At 40.7% G+C, this 22,666-nt stretch overlaps 1 protein-coding gene across 4 annotated transcripts in view; it reads right to left on the reverse strand.

Moving 5' to 3' along the window:
• The window catches only part of CATSPERB (catsper channel auxiliary subunit beta), a 142,651-nt gene that overhangs the window by 88,276 nt on the left and 31,709 nt on the right, over nucleotides 1–22,666 (reverse strand). For all 4 annotated transcript variants that reach the window (XR_013385799.1, XM_077908506.1, XM_077908504.1 and 1 more), the window contains exons 6-14: nucleotides 21,953–22,048; nucleotides 17,591–17,740; nucleotides 13,269–13,364; nucleotides 13,011–13,129; nucleotides 11,632–11,664; nucleotides 3,690–3,756; nucleotides 3,364–3,410; nucleotides 2,412–2,564; nucleotides 562–714 (exon numbers count right to left, since the gene is read on the reverse strand). Coding sequence is in view for 3 of the 4 variants with exons in the window: in XM_077908506.1 (XP_077764632.1) it covers nucleotides 562–714; nucleotides 2,412–2,564; nucleotides 3,364–3,410; nucleotides 3,690–3,756; nucleotides 11,632–11,664; nucleotides 13,011–13,129; nucleotides 13,269–13,364; nucleotides 17,591–17,740; nucleotides 21,953–22,048 (914 nt within the window). In the remaining variant the exon portion in view is untranslated. The remainder of the gene's footprint in view (nucleotides 1–561; nucleotides 715–2,411; nucleotides 2,565–3,363; nucleotides 3,411–3,689; nucleotides 3,757–11,631; nucleotides 11,665–13,010; nucleotides 13,130–13,268; nucleotides 13,365–17,590; nucleotides 17,741–21,952; nucleotides 22,049–22,666) is intronic.

Genomic DNA, 22,666 nt, shown 5'->3' on the forward strand with positions numbered 1-22,666 from the left:
CACTCCTCCATCCTCATCATAAATAACTTTGACTTTTGTTGAGAAAATAAGAGATAAATTCCCACACCCTCCCATTACTATATCTACCCACTTATCAGCTCTGGAACCCAAAAACTCACCCTTCTTCCTGTTAGTATAGGGGCTCCTAAGACCAACCTGTCTTCTACTTCATAGATTGCATCTCTTCTCACCTACTGAGAAATATCACTCCAGCAATTCTTCCCTTCTCTCTCTCCTGCATCATCAGTTTTTCTCTCTCTACTGAATAATTCCCATTAGCACAGCCTAATTCCTTCTGTCCCTCACTCTTCTCTTGATCTCCTTTCCTCCTGCTACCATTGCTGCATTTCTCTGCTCTACTTTTCACCAAACCTTTGCAAAAGATTTGTTTGTATTCACTGTCACTAATTCGTCTCCTCTCTTTCTCTCTTTGCCAGGCCTCCTACTTCCCTGATTATCAGAATGACTCTGTTCTTTACCTGTTGTATAAGCCACTCAGCAGAGTTAAATAAGTGAATGATTTATACCTATACTAGAGCATGAAATTTCATGTGTACATACCTGGTTACCGTAGGCATACAAAAAATGGCTTCGTGGATGGAATACCATTCCAACAGGAGAAGAGAATGAAGAAGGAAAAATGAAAAGTGGAAATTTTGGTTTTAATCCTGGTTTGTTGTCTTTTAGTACAGACACAGAGGCAGTGGTGATTTTCTAATAATAGATAAGCAAACCATGAACAAATCAGAAGAATATTATCATTAATATTACTAGACTATGTTACAATTTGTGTTTCCTGTTACTCAGGTTTTGATAGGGAGACATCCATTAAAATAACATAGAACTGGAGGGATTAGCAACCATCACCTGTCATTTCCCTGCCTTATGGGTCCATTTTATAGATGTTAAACATGAAATTTAGGAGATTAAATAATTGGTCCAAGCTTCTATAATAAATGGCATGGGAAGGTTTATTATAGAACTATTCCTGAACTCAAAAGACAGATTCCAATGAGCATGCTTACAACTGTCATGGCAAACTACCTTTTAAAAATGTGGTTGTCTGGGGGGTGGGGCCTGGGTGATTCAGTTGGTTAAGTGTCTGCCTTCCACTCAGGTCATGATCTTGGGGTCTTGGATTGAGCCCCATGTTGGGCTTCCTGCTCAGCTCAGTGGGGACACTGCTTCTCCCTCTACCACTCCCTCCTGCTTGTGTTCTCTCTCTCTCTCTCTTAAATAAATAAATAAATAAATAAATAAATAAATAAATAAAATCTTTAAAAAATAAAAAAATAAAGTGTGGATGCCTGGACTGCATTCCTATTCTATTAGACCATGATATTGTAGGGGGTCAGAACATGTACCCCAAAATATGCCATGGTGGTATAGAGATTATTTTAAGCTGTAGACATTTTAAATTCAACAGATGTGGGGGAAAAAAGCCTTCTCTGACTAAAAGCAGGAATTTCTGGGAAATAAGGCTATTATTTTTTTAAAGATTTTATTTATTTATTCATGAGAGACAGAGAGAGAGAGAGAAGCAGAGACACAGGCAGAGGGAGAAGCAGGCTCCATGCAGGGAGCCCGACGTGGGACTCCATCCTGGGACTCCAGGATCACATAAGGCTACTATTAATTCCTCTTCAGAACAGATGACTCCCAGAAGGGAGAATGCAAATAAAGCCTACTCCAAATCCCTGCTCCAGGGTTGTTTTATGGCCCTGATGAGACAGAAAAACCACTTATACCTGTATAAACAAACATTATCATAAACTGTCTTATCTCCTATTTGTTCTCGTCTTAACCCATTATCTTCCCACTTGTTTTCCCTTGCATACCTTTCTCACTTGCCGCCCTAAACTATTAAGATGATATATAAGCCCCAAATTTTAATGATTTTCAAGTTTCTCATCACTGATTTTCACACACATGTGTGTACACGACATGCATAAATCGTTTTATCTTCTCCTATTAATCTGTCTCTTATCAGTTTTATTTGCAGGGCCCCAATCACTGAACGTAAGTGGATAGAGGAAAACTATTTTTTTCTACCCTAGAATGATTAGAGTAGGGCTAGGATCAATTTTTTTTTTTTCTCAATTAAACTAACCATCTTATGGAACCTTAACTTTATATAGACCAAATTCAGTTTATATTCTCTTGGAGAATAAGCAAAGAAGAATCTCTATGCAAAGAGCATCATATTTTCCATTTTCATCAAACTGAATCACCAGCAGGGGCAAGAAATCCCTAAAGTGCCTTAAACTATATTATTAACCACAAATAGTTTTGCTGTAGCTAATTTTATCAACTTCTACTGCAGATAGCAAGAACTTGGACATAAATTTTGCTAAGGTAACTTTTCATTCTTGCATCATCAAGAGCCATCACCCCAGGGCTGTAAGGCTTACCTGGTTGGAGAAGAGGTAGATTCCCGCACTGTGCTCTTGGTCAACAAGAAACGTTACCACAATTGAAGGAATAGATTTCATTCCTTTTAAAATATGAGGTAAGCAAGGTAACCATTGAGTAAATGGTTCTTTGGTATAAAAACAAGAGCTTGACTACAAAAAAAGAGAAAGGAAAAGTTAATGCCTTTTTAAAAATGTAAGTTTTTAAAATTTTTATTTATTTATTCATGAGACAGAGGCGGGGCGGGGGGAGGCAGAGACACTAGCAGAGGGAAAAGCAGGCTCCATGCAGGGAGCTGGATGTGGAACTCGATCCCAGGACCTTGGGGTCACCCTCTGAGCCAAAAGCAGACGTGCTTAACCGCCAAGCCACTCGGGCGTCCCCTAAAAATGTAAGTTCTAACCAGTTAAGCAAATAAGCTAGTGAACTACTGTGTTGTCCTGACCAACCACAATAGCAGTGATAAACCTTTGATGTCTGTGCTTCTCTTCTGGGGACGTGGGTCTAGGAAAACACTGCGAAGCCTCTCTTTCTGGTCTGGGCTGTTTTTCTAGAACTTCTGTGTAGGTCCAGATTTAATGTAACTAGGTAACTGTCGTTGAACCCAAGTAGAGGTGCAACTGGGTACAAAGAGGGATGAAATCTCTCAGCCTGTAGAATTGCCATCTTTTAGGTAAATAACAAATCATGAAACAATCTAAGAAATAAAATTTCTTACCTTTTAAACTATTTAATTCTGGAGAACCTGGGGGGCTCAATCTGTTAAGCATCTGCCGTTGGCTCAGGTTATGATGCCACAGTCCTGGGATTGAGCCCCTGGGTCGGGCTCCCTGCTCATCAGGGTAGTCTGCTTCTCCCTCTGCCTCTCCCCTACCACTTGTACTCTTTCCCTCGCTCACTGTCTCTCAAATACATAAAAATCTTTAAAAAATAAAATATTTAATACCATACCTCACTTAGAGTCCTGTTTCTCTCAAAGGTGATAGTAACATAATCAACTATAAAATATAAAGGTACAGGAATTACAAGCATTACCTATAGTTCTAAATGTATCATTAAGTCACACAATTTTTTAAAAACACAATATTTTTTTTGCACTTACAACAGGGCATGCCTATTGTCTCAGATTTAATATGTTCCCCCTCAGTGTTAGGCCACTGACATATGTAGAACAAGCTTACCTTTCTATTTTATTCTATTTTAATTTTATGTCATTTTATTTAATCATTATAAGCAACCACGTTGAAAAAAGCCTGTCGTATCTCTTCTAAATTTACCTTCAAAGTGTTCTCTGTTCGCAAAACATCTTTCATTATACCACAGTTTTCCTTTGATGTAGTCAACCTACACAAATGAATGAAGATACAAAAAATATCATATAGAGAAGAGGTAGACTTGAGATACATAAAATTGAAGAAACTGACTTAAAAATTCAGAAGTGTGACAGCTTAGGTGTGAGAGGTAAATAAAAGGAGGAAAATTATAGGCCAACAAAAGAAAAGGTGGTAGAACAAGGGCAAGGGGCAAGAATATGCATCTTGAACCAAGCCCATGTGAAAGGAGTAAAAAGAAAGAAACTTCACATGACTTGGCCTCTATTAGTGACAGAAGCTGTAGTTGTTCAGTATAGGACTCATTCTGGAGTTACCAGATGCTGTCATGATGGGTCACATGTCCCTTGTTGCTCCAGGAGTCTCTGCAGAAGCCTGATGGCAGCAAGAAGCAGAAGGGGAGGGAAAAAAAGCCACAAAAATACAGGTCTTGAAAAAAAAAAATTAGTCATAAGAGAGAAGCTTCCAAGAAAGTGAGTATATGTTGGATTTGAATTACGTGTGAGAGTTTGAAGGTGGTTTTATTATAGCAAGACTGTCATGTTCAAAGTCCTACTGAGACAAGAGGAAGACCTTGCACTTTATAGGCCAGCAAGAAAGTCTTTATAACCTGTGCATTGAAAGTCTTTTTTGTTTTTTAAGATTTATTTATTTATGATACACATAGAATGAGAGAGAGAGAAGCAGAGACACAGGAGGAGGGAGAAGCAGGCTCCATGCCAGGAGCCCGACGTGGGACTCGACCCCGGGACTCCAGGATCACACCCTGGGCCAAAGGCAGGTGCTAAACCGCTGAGCCACCCAGGGATCCCCTGAAAGTCTTTTAAATAGATGTTCTAAAATAGATTGTGGTGAGGGTTGCACAGCTGTGTACGAGGGGTCACTGAATTGCACTTTAAATGGGTGAATTTTGTGCTATGTGAATTATATCTCAAATAAAACTGCCAAACAAACAAAACAGCATTTCCAAATGTAATGGACAATTTATTTGAATGGTGCAGTATCTTCAAGCTAAGATGTTATATTGAATGGACCTTTAGAGTTCTCATATAAACACTCAGGTTTGCAGTGTACCATAATTATCCTTATAGTATTGAGGCAATTATCTAGAATTTTTATTGGGCCTTGACTTATTCCTTTTCTTTCTCTTTAGGGTCCTTGTTTTTTTCCTACCTGGAAGCAGACCGGTGAAAGTCTCGTGAAGATTCTTAAGCATAATTTACGCTGACCAGCCTGGCCTCATTCCAAGGATGAGCTCAGGATGCAGAGATTAGTTAGGAATGAACACATGATCCAAGTGAGGTTAATGAGTGGGCCCAGACCTCAAGGGAAAGAGAGAGTTCATTCTTTTTTGGGACCACTAAACTGATTACATCAAACCCTGGCACACCTGTTCCTACTAACAATTGGAGAAAACCAACTGAGAATGAAGCTAATCTAGAGGAAAGCTGGCCCCACGGTGGAGAAAACAGAGTCCTATGAGACATCTATCGGGCACTACATGCAGTCATGTCTGGAAGCCAGAGCCATCTCCACCTTGAATTTCTACTTAAATGAGCCACTAGCATTTGCCTTCAGAAGGTTTGGATGATCCGTGTAAGGGAGAGAATCTGACTGTTTTTCTAAGCTTCTACTTTGTGTCATGAACCATGCGGAGGTTGTTCTTATGTGATATGACTTTACCCCACACTTTACCCCACAGGTAGGTATTTTATGCCTATTTTAAAATGAAGAAATAGGTCCAGAGGGTGATAGGGCACTGGTTCAAAGTTCACTGTGATATGGCTTCTAAGCCAGTTCGAGATGTGGCTCCCAGCTGTTTTCCATTTATTTGAACCCTGATTCCACAGATACTTACTGAGACCCCCTATCTGCAAGGCAGCCTGGTAACCTATTTGCATACGATGGCAAGTAAGACAGGCCTTGACATGAAACCTCAAGTCTTGGGCAGCTGGCCGGGGGGCCACTCAGACAGAAGAGGTGGTGAGTGGTAGCAAGGAGTGTTGAAAGCCTTGAGATTGCATAGACAGGGCACCGTGGTGGTCAGGGAGAGATTTCTGAAGGATGAGGAGAAATTATCCAGGTGGAATTGAAAGGAGGAGGAGGGAAGGCCTGCTGAGAGGATAAAACACTTTGTATAATGGAGTCGAGGTGCTGGAAGCGCTGTCTCGTCTCCCAGAAGGCGGGTGTTTAGGATGGTTGGAAAGGGCAGCTTGTGGTGACACAGACAGAACACTGCCGAAAAAGGCAAGGACAGCGCTGACTGGGAAGCTTCTGCATGTCTCACAAGAGTCCGAATTTCATCCTGAAAGAACTGACCTGAAATTCCCGTTTTATCCACTGAGCAGATTTGGGTGGCTGGCTGATAGATTCTGCCTCGTGATAAGTTCCCAATTTAGGGCTTTCATGCTTCTTATTACCTCTTTCTGGACGTCCTTTGTCGAAACCATTCCTAGAGGTCATCTGGGTTTCTATCTAAATGTCACCTCCCTGGAAGGCCTGTGAGAATCACCCTGTTTAAAATACAGTATGACCTCTTCTTCCCTCCCATTTCTCTTGCCTGCTTTCACAGCCACAAGCCCGAATTACAATCTGCAGCCACGTTATGCCCTTGTTTACACACATTATGCCCTTGTTACATAGTCTATCTCCTTCAGCAGAGTGGTAGGCCGCAGGAGGCCAGGGCCTTCGTCTTCTCGTTCCACAGGTAGAATCCCGCGTGTTGAATCAAGCATGGCTCAGCCGATATTTGTTGAACGAACAAACAAATGAATAAATCATCAAGTATTAACTCCTTCAGCTTCCTGCCCAGAGAGCCACATATATTCCATTCCTACCATCTTTCCTTCAATCATTATATAAAAAAAAAAAGGTCTTATGGAAAGGTAAACCCCTATACTTTTAAGAATAAGTTAACATGTTTCCTTTTCTCCTCTGCCACACTACTTGGCTACTTTGGGGACACTTGTTCCCCCCCCACACACACCCTGTCCATCATCACTACCAAAAACCCTTGAGTTCTGTCAAGATAGTTTAGCTCAAGAAGATTTATTACAGTATCCTTGCAAATAGTAAAAACTTCGATGAAGGACAATTTGCATAATATTTATTCATTCTGTATTTATTCATTGATCTGTCAATTCTGTCCAAGTTCTAGAAACGTATTCTACCCATATACTTGGACTACAGACCTGCCACATACAAAATTATTAATGGCAACTTTGTTCATAATAGCAAAAGATTACAAAACTACCCAAGTATCCCTCAATGTGGGACAGTTTAAGTGAACTCTGGGAAGTCCACACAAAAAATACTTACAGCTATAAAGAAAGAAGGGGGAAAGGCCATTCTCCATTTACCAATATGGAATTCCACCCCGATCAAATATTGCTAAGTGAAAACAACATGTGTACCTATTTTAAAATATAGTATAAGATGTCCAAGAGTTTCACTGCATCTGTATCTTTGGGGTAAATCCCCAGCAGTGCAATTGCTGGGTCGTAGGGCAGATCTATTTTTAACTCTTTGAGGAACCTCCACACAGTTTTCCAGAGTGGCTGCACCAGTTCACATTCCCACCAACAGTGCAGGAGGGTTCCCCTTTCTCCACATCCTCTCCAACATTTGTTGTTTCCTGCCTTGTTAATTTTTCACCATTCTCACTGGTGTAAGGTGGTATCTCATTATAGTTTTGATGTGTATTTCTCTGATGGCAAGTGATGCGGAGCATTTTCTCATGTGCGTGTTGGCCATGTCTATGTCCTCTTTGGAGAAATTTCTGTTCATGTCTTTTGCCCATTTCATGATTGGATTATTTGTTTCTTTGCTGTTGAGTTTAATAAGTTCTTTATAGATCTTGGAAACTAGCCCTTTATCTGATATGTCATTTGCAAATATCTTCTCCCATTCTGTAGGTTGTCTTTTTAGTTATATTGACTGTTTCATTTGCTGTACAGAAGCTTTGTATCTTGATTAAGTCCCCATAGTTGTTTTTGCTTTTGTTTCCCTTGCCTTCATAGATGTATCTTGCAAGAAGCTGCTGTGGCCAAGTTCAAAAAGGGTGTTGCCCCCAATGATACAGATGCAGTGAAAGACCAGGACACCTGCACCCCAATGTTTATAGCAGCAATCTCCACAGTAGCCAAACTGTGGAAGGAGCCTCAGTGTCCATTGACAGATAAATGGATAAAGAAGATGTGGCCTATATATACAATGGAATATTACTCAGCCATCAGAAAGGACGAATACCCACCATTTGCTTCGACGTGGTTGGAACTGGAGGGTATTATGCTGAGTGAAGTAAGTCAATCAGAGAAGAACAATCATTATATGGTTTCACTCATACGGGGACTATAAGAAATAGTGGAAGGGATTATAAGGGAAAAGAGAGAAAATGAGTGCGAAAAATCAGAGAGGGTGACAAAACATGAGAGACTCCTAACTCTGGGAAACGAACAAGGGGTAGTGGAAAGGGAGATGGGTGGGGGGATGGGGTGACTGGGTGACGGGCACTGAGGGGGGCACTTGACATGATGAGCACTGTTATACTATATGTTGGCAAATCGAACTCCAATAAAAACAAATAAAAAATAAAAATAAAATAAAATATGGTGTAAGAAAGTGAGGACAATTTATATTTATAATTATTTAAATATGCATTTAAAAAATCACTGAAAAGATTTAAAAAGATGTAGGGGATGGCAAGGAGTGGGAAGAGTATATACAAAGAAGCAAGTGAGATTTCTCAATATAAATCTTTATATGACTTTTTTGTTTGTTTGTTTTTAACATGGGGAATGTATTACTATTTGAAAATAATAATAATTTTTAGGCATTGAAAATCCTAATTTCCCTTGCAACATATTCTTTGTTTTAAGGTTGTCTAGCACTCTGCTTTGATCTACATAGAAAATGTAGATATTAGATAAAATGAGAGAAACCATCGCTCATCGCTGTTTCCTCATCTCTGTCTCCCTAATATCTGTGCTCACTGGTTTATTTTGTCGAAGTTCTTTCTTGAGCATTTTCCTTGCATGGGATAACTGGGTGATGTATTCCCTGAGCTCTTTCTCAATCTGAAAGAAGTATGATCTCTTGGCTGGGAATAGGATTTTTGGACGTTGGCCCCTTTGTAGATGTGGATTTCACTATTTTCCAGCTTCTACTGTGTAAAAGTGAAATCTAATACCAGTGACGTGTATTTGCTTTTGTTCCTTCTGTTTGGAAACTTGTAATATTTCCCCCTTCACCTTCAAATTCAGAAATATTATTAGGACATGCCTATGCATACATCTTTTTCAATTCTTCCAGGATCTAGTGGGCCTTTTCAATAGATAGCCTTGGATCTTTCTCAATTTCTGCGTAATCCTCTATTATTCATGTTACTATTGCCTGTCTTCTATTTATTTTTTTTTATTCCTTCCAAAAAATTTCTCACCTCATCCCTGGATTGAAATTCTCAAAGACTTATCTTTGCCCCCAATGATTTTTACTCATCTTCCTTAGATGGTTTGAGTTTTTTCCTCTTCATCTTCTATACCACTTATTTGCATGTAAACAGTGGCTATTCTTTCAATGTATTCCATTTTTAATTGCAATTGGTGGTATTTAGTTGCAGAAAGTATTCTTATGTGGCACTTGAAACCCTAAGCTAATAGATGTTAGTGGTCTTTTTTTTCTCGCTAATATTTCCATGACACTAATGGTAGCCATATAAGAGGCGCTCATTGGATCATTGTCACATGAGTTGGTGAATCAAGTTTTGTTGTTCTTGTTGTGTTGCTTCTTCATTGGCAACTCTGGTGTATGTTCTGATTCTAGTGCTCTTATGCTTTCAGGATGTTGGCTCAGATGTGTTTTCAAGGGAGTGCTCAGGTCTGGTTTAGGGAGCACTTCAGATTGTGGTGATATCAGAATGACAGAAGGCCAAGTGGCCTCTCCACCTCTGGGCTGCCATTTCCCCTTCACCTCAGAACCAGAAAGAGGATTCCTTGCTTTGGTCTCCTTCAGCTTGCTCACCTTGGCTGCAGAGAGAATACAGCCTTCTCACTGGCTTCTAACCAGGAGACTAGCCACTCTTACAAGGTTGACAGAAACCTCCTCTGGGGGTTCCCAGAGCTCTGCAAGCCAAGCTCTCTCTAGGAGACCCCACCTTCTAGCCCTCCACCTGCATCTCTGTGTGATCAAATACCTTGTTCTCACATGACCAATGAGAGGGAAGGTGTGCCAGGTCTTCCCAGTGGGGTTCCTCAAAGCTTGGGCTTCAAGCAAGTCCAGGTGTCCAGCATCCCCAACACCCTTGACTCAATAGGCAGGTGGACAGGAAATGGAAGTTAGTGGGAGCTGAGGGGTAAGGAGCAAAGCTCAGGTCATAGTCTCCTCTGTCTCTTTATTTTATCGCTTTTTGTGTGATTTAGTTTTAGCCGATCTATTTGGATCGATTTCTGACATCTTACTTTATAGTTGTTTTCCATTATTTTATCTTTGCCTCTGTTTTCCTCCTTTCTTTTTTTGTGGGAACAGATGGATTATTCTTTAATCCTTGTTTCCTTCCTCTGGTGGGTTGGAAGTTTTAGGTTATGGTTCTTTCTTTCTTTCTTTCTTTCTTTCTTTCTTTCTTTCTTTCACTTGGTAATTATCCTTTAAACTTTATCATTTATGTTGAATTATACATTTTTCTGTCAAATTCCAAAATTTTTCTCCTACCAAACAAGGATCTTGATATGAGTTGTTGATTCACTGAAAATTATTTACATCCCTCCTTGTAGTATCTGGAGTTTTGATTTTGCCCAAGTATTAAATACAAAATTTGTAATTGTTACTTTTTACACCAATTGCATTCGTTGAACAGGTATTTACTAAGCACCTACCTTGCTAGACATGACACCATGTTAGACATGGATCCCAGAGTGGAGATCACAGACGGGATGCCTGCCTCTGTTAGAGCTGAGAGCTTACATTATAGTTCTGTTACTATTCCTGGCACCCTACTCCTTCATGGGTGTCTCTGGGTGATAAGCTCTCCTAATGTCTTTATCTGTGCAGATTTCTTTTCTTTACCCTCATTCTTGAATGACAGAGTTGAGCTAGGTTTGGGATTTTATTTTGGTGGGCACTGCTCCCTGTCCTTTCTAATGTACATCAGTTTTGCCTATCTGGACTCCCTGGTTCTCTGCCTCATGTTTCCTCCAATTAAAATGGCAAGAAGTCCATCCCATTTGCGTCCTAAGACTTAAATGCTCCTTCCTTCCAGATGGTGTGTGGGCACGTGTGAGGATGGAAAGGGGAGGGGACGCAGCAAAAGGCTAGGAAAAATCATAGTTTTGTTGTGGTTTCCAAAATGAAGCATGGGTATATGTTGATGGGAGTGACCTTGTTGAATCACACAACTTGACTTTGTAATAGAGAGGAAAGAGAAAACTGATGAAATACCTCGTGCCCCCACCACCCCAAAAGGCCAAAAGCAGAGCTGTGGCTATCTCATAAGCACCTTTGTGAAAATCAGAAATGCCCCTTTCTCCAGGTAGACACAGACCCCCACGGGGGTAGATGGATTGGGCAGAAAAGTGTTAACCAAATTTCAGCCCCCGCTCTCTTTCCAACTGGGTGCCATTGTACAGAATACCCTTCAACAACCACAACAGTCCTGGACAGAATATACAAAGAAAGGCAGGGTGGCCTCTAAACAAGGGGAGGCACTGCTTCCATTGAAGCACAGGGGAGGTCATCACCTAACGTTCGCTGGAAACATGTTTGAGCTCAAACTGTAAACAACATCATAGTAACAGGAAGGATCTATGCTGTGGATTCTTGTCTTGCATCTCATCCCCTAGGTCATTGAGGAAACATCTATCCTTTAGCCAACCCTTGGAAATGTAAAGCTTCTTACCCTTTCAAAACCGCAAAAGTCTGCCCTTGAAAACTACAAGAAAAAAAAAACAAACACTTTAATTTTTGTTCTCATATCAGAAGTCATAACGAAACATAGCAATTTGAATTATACTAAAGGAAATGATGCTTTTTGCACTCCAGCAGCTAGGAGTATCACACACTAAAACCAGCCTCTAATATGGTTTATAGAATATCATGGAGGGCAGCCCCAGTGGCCCAGCAGTTTAGTGCTGCCTTCAGCCTGGGGTGTGGTCCTGGAGACCCAGGATCGGGTCCCGCATTGGGATCCCTGCATGGAGCCTGCTTCTCCCTCTGCCTGTGTCTCTGCCTCTCTCTCTCTCTCTCTCTCTCTCCCTGTGTCTGTCATGAATAAATAAATAAAAATCAAAAAAAGAATATTATGGAGATTGTGTCTTTGATCTTTGCTTTGTTTCATCATCTTATTAATTTATTTGTACATGAACTTAATTTCAGAAAGGATGTGAGATTTTTTTATTTTTTATTTTTTATTTTTTTATGAGATTTTTTTAAATCATGTAATTAGAAGGAAATATAATCAAGGAAAATAAATATAATTTTAATTGTAACTTTGTTTCCTTGCACCTGGGTGGCTGTCAGTTGAGCATCTGAGTTGACTCTTGGTTTTGGCTTAGGTTGTGATCTCAGGGTCGTGGGATCAAGCCCTAGGTCAGGCTCTTTGCTGAGCAGGGAGTATGCTTGACAGTCTCTCTCCCTCTCTCTCTCTGCCCTCTCCTCTCTTTCTAAAATAAATTTAAACATCTTAAAAAAAGAATTTTATGGTATGCATATTACATATCCTCACCAAAATGTATATTCCCCTTCTCTCAATCCCAAAACTAACTTTTTAATTTATGTTAATTTGTAACATATTTAACTGTATAAGTTGCTGTAAAGTATTTTGGGAATATATGTAACTGTAAATAGGCAGAGAAATAATCTTCTACATGTACGTATTTAAAACTGACTATAAATTGTATAGCAATAAGACTAGCACCTTTTTCAAAGGATGTATTCAACCCTAGAAGGCAAAGGAAAAAGTCACTGTATTCTGCTTTTACATTTTTTTAAATGGAAAAAGCATTTAAATTCTAAGATATGCCACACATAGCTCAAGTATCAGGAATCTCCACTTTATGTTACAGAAGATATTTAAAAGCAAATCACGGGATGCCTGGGTGGTTCAGCAGTTGAGCATCTGCCTTTGGCTCAGGGAGTGATCCCGGGTCCTGGGATCGAGTCCCACATCGGGCTCCCTGCATGGAGCCTGCTTCTCCCTCTGCCTGTGTCTCTGCCTCTCTGTGTGAGTCTCTCATGAATACATAAATAAAATCTTTAAAATAAAAGCAAATCACATACCGTTAAGACAGAGGACGATGGATAACGGAGATCTCCGCTTACAAAAAGACCCAGAGAGGTGAGGATAACTAAAAAGTGATTTGTTAGAACCATGTCCACCACGGAAAGATCTGTGTGTTCTAAGGGAAGAAATCATACCAGGGGTTAAGAAGCAAGGAAGAGATGAGCTCCCTAGCAAAGCAAAGACATTCCATCAGTAGTGACCAAGGGCTGATATACACCGGACACTGGAGATAAAGGCACAGTTAGGGTAGTTACCTTCTCCAACTTGGGAATAGATCGTATCTGTCAGGTTATACCACATGGTATCATTGTAATTCCAAAATCCAGAAAAACTGAGGCCTATGTAAATACCTGAGACGAGAAAAAAGGAAGAATAAGCCTAGCCAGCTTTACAAGGCGAGTAACCCACATCTATGGTGCTCAACGTCCAGGTCCAGAGCCCACAACTGCTCTACTTTCCAAACCATTCTCTGCCCTACCTCAACCTGCCTTCCCTCACTTGGGATCTCACTTCCCAGGCATTGGAAAGATGAAGTGACTTCAGGTTAATATAGGATTTCAGCCCAACCATCTGACTTAAATTTTAAGGATTTTGTTTTATATTGAAGGGGATCAGACTATGCCACCCCAAAATACACCACCCTGGCTTTAGGATTACTTTGAGCCGAAGGCAACTGAGAATCAACAGACTCAGGAAGGTTTTCTGCCTTCTCCTTACCTTCCTAAAATAGGAGCATAATTTTTACTTTGGGAAATGCGCCTCCTCACCCTGGTACCAGGAAGAGAAGAGCACTCTTATCACCAGAGAGGGTAGGGGAGTCAGCGAGGAGACAAAGTTGCATAAACAGACTTTACAAAAATAGCTCTTCTCTTTCATTAGTTCTCCCACATATTTCTTAGTCACTGCCCCATAATTTATAATCCCGTGAAGCCCAAACTTCTTTCGATAAAGTGGTACCTATGCCCCAAGTCTAACCATTCAAGTTTCACTTCTATTTAGTTAACTCCATCTGAATGCAAATATTAATAAAAATGGTGTGCCTTTTTTCCTGCTAATCCTATTTTATTAATTTAATTCACAGACCTCATTTACTGAACCTAAGAGAGTAGAGGAAGAGGGTTTTTTTTCCCTTTTCCGACAGTATTTTCATCAGAAATTCCTATTTCAGAAATACAATCTTAGTCCATAATTTCAAAACTCCAAGAAGAAAATTGAAATTCCAAGAGGAAGAAACTATGTTGGATTTACTTTAACATTTGTGATTTAAGAAACAGGAAAAAAAAACAATGCCTCATGAGAACCTAGTAAAAGAAGAAGATAGAATGCACTGCACATACCCTGACCTCACCTTTCTTTGGCCATGGCTAGGAGGGTTGAGAGTCCTTTGTTTTAAATACAGCATATTAACCTGGAGTCTAGTTGACAGGCATATCTATTGAGGGCAGTGGGGGAGCCTGCAAACAGTTGACAATCTAACGCATATACTGTTTCCCAAAGATGAATGTAGGACCACTCATAACGTGAGCTGTGTATTATCACTCTCAGCTGTTTTCCGTGTAGGGAGAGATGCAGCAGGACATGCTGTTATTGTCCACTTTTTTTCAGAAGAGGAAAGCTAACAACAAGTGTTGCCTTTTGGCTGTGGAATGAGGCACTACCCTATATACTAAGTAGGGATGACTACTGCTGCTGTCCTGTGTGATATCACATGACCAGACTCCTGCCAAGTTCAGAAATATTTACTAGGGAAGTAAGCAGTGAAATAAATGCCTTATTCTGATTAATAAATTTAGACTCAAATTAAGTTACAAGCTGCTCTAACAAACGACCACAACTGCACTGCAGGTTTACAGAAGCTGATGTAGACCATTGTGAAGAGTTTGGATATTATTGGAATGGCCAGACGGAAGCCACCAGATGTTTGAAGCAGGGAAGTGATGTGATTCGGTTTATACTTGAGAAGACCACCCTGGTGGCTGTATGGAAGGTGAGTTATACTGTGGCAAAAATAGAAACAGGGAGCCCACCTAAGGGGTTATGAATTAGTCCCATGGAGAAACCATCATTGATTTAAGATTGTAGCAGAGGGGAGAATGGTCACACTGGAGACACGTACTGGGTGCAGCACCGCCCTGGAATGTCGTGACAGGACGAGCACTCAAGAATGTTTTCTAGGTGTTAAGTTTCGAGTAACTGGATATCAGTTGGGATAAGGAATACTGGAGAGAAACAGATTTCAGAGGGAAATGAATCAAGAATTAGGGATTGGACTTACTGTGCTTGAGATGCTCATTATACATCAAGAGGGAATGTAAAAGAGGCAACAGGGTAGAGGAGTTTGGTCTCCAAGGAGCAGTCAGCACCAGAAATACAGATTTGAGAATCACTGGCCTGGAGATGGCATCTCTACCATAGGACTAGGTTGCATTTCTCAGAGACAGAAGTGGTTCCATAAGGAAGGAGAGTCCAGGACAAAGTCCTGAGTTCAGCAACACCTGAGGGATCACCCCAAAGAGAAGCCCATCTAGAAAACTGAGGAGTGGCTGGTGCAGCAGGATAAAATCAAAGGTGAGATGGAGAAAGCCAAGAGAACAAAGTGTTTGGAGGAGAGAATGGTCAACTCTATCAGCTGCTGCCGGGAAAGAAATTAGAAGGAGCACAAAGAATTGGCTGCCGGGGGGCACCTGGGCAGTTTGGTCTGTTAAGCCAAGTGATTTGGGGGTGGGGTGTAGGGGTAGGGTGGGGATGTGTTACCGGGATGGGGACCGGGCCAGCAAGGTGAAGAGCCGCCTAGAAGAAAGATGAGCGCGGTGGGGCAGGTGGGGAGCCGGCTGCTGAGCAGAGCTGGGTGGATGGGACCGGAATGCGGGTCAGAGGAAAGGGGGTGTAGAAGAGTGTGGGTAGGATAGAATCCTAAGTGACCGGGGAAGCCTGCTGGGAGTGTCCCACAGGAGAAGGTGGGTGGCAAGTCCACGCTGGATCCCACGGGGCTCCCGGACACCTGTTCCCACCAGTAACCAGGTGGTCTTAAAGGCTGGGGGCTGCGGGCAGGGAGCTAGGGCAGGTGCGTGGGTGGGGCAGGTGAGTGGGATGGGGGGTCAGGGGACTAATCGAGTGAGGGGGTGGGGCGGGTGCGTTGGTGGGGTGGCGTCAGCCGAGGGTTTCACAGAGGGCCTGCAAGTTTAGGCAGCAGCAGCTGCACCCTGTCGGAAGTTCGGTTTTGCTTCAGTAACAGCAGAAGGCAGCTGGGGGGCTGGAGGAGCGGGTGGGCGGGAGGGGGGGGGATGTGGCTGAATCTATTTCTTCTCCGCTGAGGCTGAGACTGAGGCACATCCCCAGGTGGAGGCTGCCCTCCTGCCCTGGCGAGTGGAGAATGGCTCCTGTCCTGGGGCTCAGGGAAGCAGGAGGGCTCCTCGCCCGGCACCCGATCAGCTAGGCCAGAAGCCTAGTCTCTGCGGGGTCAGCACAGAGGAGGAAGAGACTCGGCTCCTAACTACACCAGTTCAGCACAAGCAAGCACCCCAAACAAGAGAACACAGAACGAGCTGGCCCTTGGGGACCCTGATGTCGGGGGCGAGCTCCTTTGTCCAGGGCATGGGGGGGAGGGCAAGTTCTTGCTCTTTTTAAAAATTATGTAATTCACATTGTTTCAATCTCCCATGTGAATTTTGGATTGGGCTCTGCCAACTTCCACACGCAAAATACACTGTTGCCATTTTTCTTGGAACTGTATTGAACTGACTGATAAATCTGGACAGAGTGAAGGTCTTCACAGCAGAAGTTCCCGTTCATGCACATAAAATCTTATTTATTTCAGTCTTTGTTATGACCTTCGTTAAAGTTTTATAATTCGTGTCCAATAGGCCTTACAATTCATTTCCTTGTTTAATCCTAGATACCTCCCAGGGTTTGTTACTTTCTGAATAGGATTCTTGTAAAATTACAATCTTTAGTTTTTGGTGGAACAGTTTTGTACATGTTGTGATTTCATTCCTCAGTTGTGTAGTACTCCGTTTATTTGTTCTGATAGCTTGGCTACTGATTCTTTTGGATTTTGAGGGATACACGTATCAACTGTGAGTGATGCAATTTTGTTATTTTTTAGTTCTTTTATTTCCCTTTTCATTCATTGGGTTGGGGACTCAAAAGGTCGCCAATGACCCAGGAAAAACAACTACAATAATACAGTTAGCAGCTGAAACACCTAAAGATGCTATGAAACACTCAGTAGTAATCTAAAAATGCATACGTAATAAGATAATATTATGATGCCTTAGAACCCGGTACCTGTAGATGGTAGGAACAGCAGATGGATTAGAAATGCAATCAAAAAAATCTCTGAGAGGAAGTAACACTAATAGGTGGTAGGGGATACGTGAAAGTGGGACAGACAACACAGTCTCTATGGACGTGGCCAAAAGTCACAGCTGCAGGTAGACAAGGGGAAGCAGCCAAGAGTAAATTTGCAAGTGTGTTTTAAGAAACTTTTTCACTCCCTTGTGTCTACACATCTGACTTGCACTGCCAGTGAAACACCACCGTCCTGACAACACAAAACTCCACGCCGCGAGCCTACCATTATATGTTGCATTCAGGATGAAGCCGAGTAGGGCCACGTCGTTGGCGCAGGGACACTTTGCCACTTTGAGATCAACCACATATGGATACACACTCGTGATATCAATTTCTGTCATTACCGTCCCAAGATCCCACTGAAGAATAGGTTCTGCAGAAATCAAATGTAGGTGCTTAAAATGCGGCAGCAGTCTTGAAAAGGGAACAGTAATGCTCTCCTTTCAGAGTGGTTTTTTTTTTTTTTTTTGGTCTGGTTTTGTTTTCCTGAGTTTTTATTTACATTCCGGTTAGTTAACACACAATGTAATATTAGTTTCAGGTATAGAATTTAGTGATTTCATACATCTTTTTTTTTAAAGATTTTATTTATTTATCCATGAGAGACACAGAGAGAGGCAGAGACACAGGCAGAGGGAGAAGCAGGCTCCCTCCAGGGAGCCCAATGTGGGACTGGATCCCGAGACCGTGATCATGCTCTGAGCTGAAGGCAGATGCTCAACCGCTGAGCCACCCAGCTGCCCCGTGATTTCACACTCTTGTACAACACCCAGTGTTCACCATGACACGTGTCCTCATTTGAAGGTGTTAAAAGACCTATATAAAGAGGACAACTCCATCGTCCCCCAAAATAGTTGTCTTACCTCACCCTTCATCAGTTAAGAAATAGGATGATTCTTATTTTCCAGAATAAAAGGAATGAAGTCTAACTATCCTCCATGGGGGCCAGAAACAGTTACTTGGAAGAAGCACATGTGGGTCGAGAGACACTGCTCTGACCATCTTTGGTTGTACACCTGGCCGCAGGACCCATCCCTAGAAGTGGGGTTGCTGCATCACAGGACATTCATAATTCACAGAGCAACCTTTGCTTCCAAAGCCCACACCACACTTTTACTTGTTGTTCTCTTCCTCCAATTGCATTGAAATGGCAGCAGATATAATCAGAATAAATCCAGAATACCAGTGAAGGATAGGGAAAACCTACCATTGGTGGCCAAGGCATTAAGAGGGAGTTCTGGAACAAACATGGAAGCTGGGCCAGGATTATAAGGGGAAATCATTTGGAGGAGGACACGTTCCACCCCATCTATTCTTGGAGAGGCAAAGAGTTCAAACAGGATGAAGTTAAAATTTTAATGATAAGAAAATGGATTTTTTTCTCTTCTAAAAAAATGAGAAAAGGGAGTACAAAAAGCGAGCCAGGCCAATCTAACAAAATACTGTCTGAATGTCAGAAATAATCAAAGAACTTAAAAAAAAATTTTTTTTTTAGAGATTTATTCATTTGAGAGAGAAAGTATGTGCATGAGCGAAGGGAGGAGCAGAGCAGGGAGCCTGACCCCAGCATCCACCCAGGACCCTAGGGTCATGACCTGAGCCAAAGGCAGATGCCTAACTAACTGAGCCACTTGGGCGCCCTTGTCAAAGGACTTTTACAAAGAGTGATCTAGTAATCAATTCTTTAGCTGTTTGTATTTCTACAATGTAAATCTTTACCATTGTTCCCAAGTCTGCTACAAAATCCCAAAACGTTAAGTGATAAATTTTTAACTTTGTGAAAAGCAAGAAATGCAGTGAAGTTTCCATCTTGGTTGACACAGTGTACCTTAGGACAGAAAGATACAATTTATAACCAAACTAATTTAAAGAAATTTGGGTGTGACTGCTGACTCTCCAGGGTGGAGCGTGTCTGTGCAGACAATTGATAACAAGATATCTAGAGGCAGGGAGCCTGGACCTTGTAACCTGGACATGATCACATCCAACTGGAACACCTTTTACTTACATACAATCTCCTCAGAATCATATATTATATTTTAAATGTTTTAAGAATGAGGGAGGGGCCCTTGGGTGGCTCGGGGCGTGACCCCGAGGTCCTGGGATCAAGTCCCACATTGGGCTTTCCACAGGGAGCCTGCTTCTCCCTCTACCGGTGTCTCTGCCTCTATCTTTGTGTCTCTCATGAATAAATAAATAAAATCTTAAAAAAAAAAAAAAGAAATTTAGGACTCATTCTGATACCTCTGTATCCCTCACCCCCAGTCTACCAGGAAGCCCTATCAACTCTACTTCCAAAACCGTTTCCAAAGACAGAAACGTTAGATCTCCAACACTAATCCCCCAGCCCACACCCTCTGGACTGCCTCCCACTGGACAAGGGCAACAACCGCCAGTCAATCTTTTCTTTTTTCCTCATTCTTGCCGTTCTCCTAGGGTCAGGTCTCTGCACAGCAGCCGAAGCGATCCATTTAGAAAAATGTAAATCCAAATTTGCACTCTCTTGCTTAAAACACTTGGACAGCTTTTCATTAGAATAAAACCCATACTTTTTAACCATACTCCCTGCTGGTTTCTCCAAACTTATTATAAGCCACGCTGTCACTTATTATGCTTCCACATCACTGGCCTCCTTTCAGTTCCTCAAACAGATGAATCTCATTTCTGCATCTGGAACCTTTAACAACAACAAACTTGCCAAACTCTACTACCACAGCATTTCCATACATTCTAAATAAGTGTACACTAAAATTTTAATGCAGTATATAATATTCTGGGTACATTTTAATATGTAAGTGACTCATATTTCAATTTTTTTTGAAAATGGAAATAACTATATATTATTTCAGTACCTCAAAGTAGCTAGCACAGGACTTCAAAATGTCAGCCTCAAAAGCTTGCAGTTACTATTGAATAGATAATTCATTGTTTTTTAAAAATTTGGACACTATGACAAAATAAAAAAAGCACATTTTGCCATTTTCTTTTTTCAGATATTTCAATTTTGGTTAAAGAAATCAAATAATATAGATATGATTGAAGAGACCTCTGTCCCCTTTGTGGCCCGATTCCCAAATTCTCCCCAAAGGCAACCATTATCATGAAATTGCGGCATCTATTTCTCATCTACATTATTATATATTTTCTACACTATATATGTACCCATGAACAGTATATAGCTTTCCTTTATGTGTTTTCTGAATTTTAAGTAAATATTCTCCTATTCTGAAACTTGATCTTTCCTTCAATGCTTTGGTTTCTGTTCTTGATAATATATGTGGATCTATTTCCTTCATCTTAACAGAATATACTACAGGTATTTGTCTTTTCCCCTTTTAATGGACATTTACGTTGTTACTCATTTCTCTTATTACAAATAATGCTGCATGAGATTTTCCGTTGACTCTTGGCACATACGCAACCTCTTCTCTAGAGCAGTTCTTAATCCTCTGCACATCAGAATCACCTGTGGGGATTCCCCCCCCCCCTTTTTATTACAGATGCCTGGCTCCACTCGTAGAGGTCCAATTTTAATTGGCATAGAGTTGGGTGGAGACATCATTACTTTTCATAAAGCTACCCAGGAAATTCTCTCCATAAAATGTAACATTTCTTTTTTTTTTTTTTGTAACATTTCTTTATTTTTGCTCTGCATTCTACATAGCACCAAATCAAAGTAGGAGTAAAAGAATAAAAGTTAAAAAAAAGAATAAAAGTAAAAAGGACCTAAAACTTATATTACACTGTATATTAACCATTTGGAATTTAAGTGAAAAACTTTCTTTTAAAAAGAAGGTGAAGGGGCAGCCCCGGTGGCCCAGCGGTTTAGCGCAGCCTTCGGCCCAGGGTGTGATCCTGGAGACCCGGGATCAAGTCCCATGTCCGGCTCCCTGCATGGAGCTTGCTTCTCCCTCTGCCTGTGTCTCTGCCTATTTCTCTCTCTCTCTCTCTCTCTCCCTGTGTCTGTCATGAATAAATAAATAAAATCTTTTTTAAAAATAAATAAAAGGAAGGTGAGGAAAATAAAGATAAATACAAGATTCAGGAATGAGGATTTTTTAAAAAGTTTACATTATACTGCTACAGATGATCCAAAAATTGGACTATAAATAAGACAATTGGAAAAGAGAGGCCTCAACAATTATTTATCACTCAGTGTTCATAACCTTAGAAACAACCAATTTTTCATGAAAAAATGTAAATGTTCTAACAAAGAATGAGCAAGAATTTTTGCTGATAGTCATCATAAAGAAGACTGTAATGCATTGAACAGTATCTTTTATAACATGTTTCTAGAAGATGCAAAAACTAACTTTATAAAGCCATTATTTATCATGACCCCGTATTGGGGTCATGAAAAAAAAACATATATTTCTATATTTCTATATCACTCTTTGTAGACCTCTATTAACAATTAACCATGTGTATTCTTTGTCATCCCTCAAGGGTAATGTTCATACCTCTCTCTCTCTCTCTCTCTCTCTCTCTCTAGGACTTAGCACAGAGTCTGGCATATATAGTAGGTTACAATGTTTGTTAAAAGAATACTATGAATTCCATTTTACTTTTATCTGTTGGCATTTACCTCGAACATTATCCAATAGTGTTCCTTCAGTAGTATAAATATTTAATCCGTGTTGTAAAGTGATCCTTACTAACCATTCTTCTACAGCTGCAATATCTGTTTGAAAATAAAAGGCAAATAATTGGCTGTTTTTTTTGTATGCCAAGTTGGTGAAATTTAAGGCTATATTAATATGACCAACAATATTACTGTTCATTTCCCAATCACTTTGACTGCATTTATAAATAAGATTTCCTATGTTTTTCCTACAGATATTTTGATGGTAAATAAAATAAAAGAATAATGAAGTGGTCTTACTACCACAGTGTAAGTCCAGATAATATTTTATTTTATTAATTAATTTATGTATTTATTTTTTTAAGTAGGCTCCACACCCAGCATGGAGCCCAACGTGGGTCTTGAACTCATAACCCTGAGATCAAGACCTGAGCTGAGATCAAGAGTTGGACACTTAACCAACTGAGCCACCCAGTGCCCCTGGTTAATTATATTTTAGATCATCATTTTTCTCCAAGAGCTATTGTGGCTTAAGAAGCAAATGATGACACTTCATGTGAAGTGGTGTACTACTATTTTAAAGTAGACCATGTTTAATTAAAAAATATAGTGTAACTCCTAGGGCCAACACTAAAAAAGACCTAAGGTATAATTAATAATCCAATAGTGGAGATAAAATGTAATAAAACATAATTAATATGAATGACAACAGAGAAA

This window comes from Canis aureus, chromosome 9, assembly GCF_053574225.1.
Source record: "Canis aureus isolate CA01 chromosome 9, VMU_Caureus_v.1.0, whole genome shotgun sequence".
NCBI classification, from domain to species: Eukaryota; Metazoa; Chordata; class Mammalia; order Carnivora; family Canidae; genus Canis; species Canis aureus.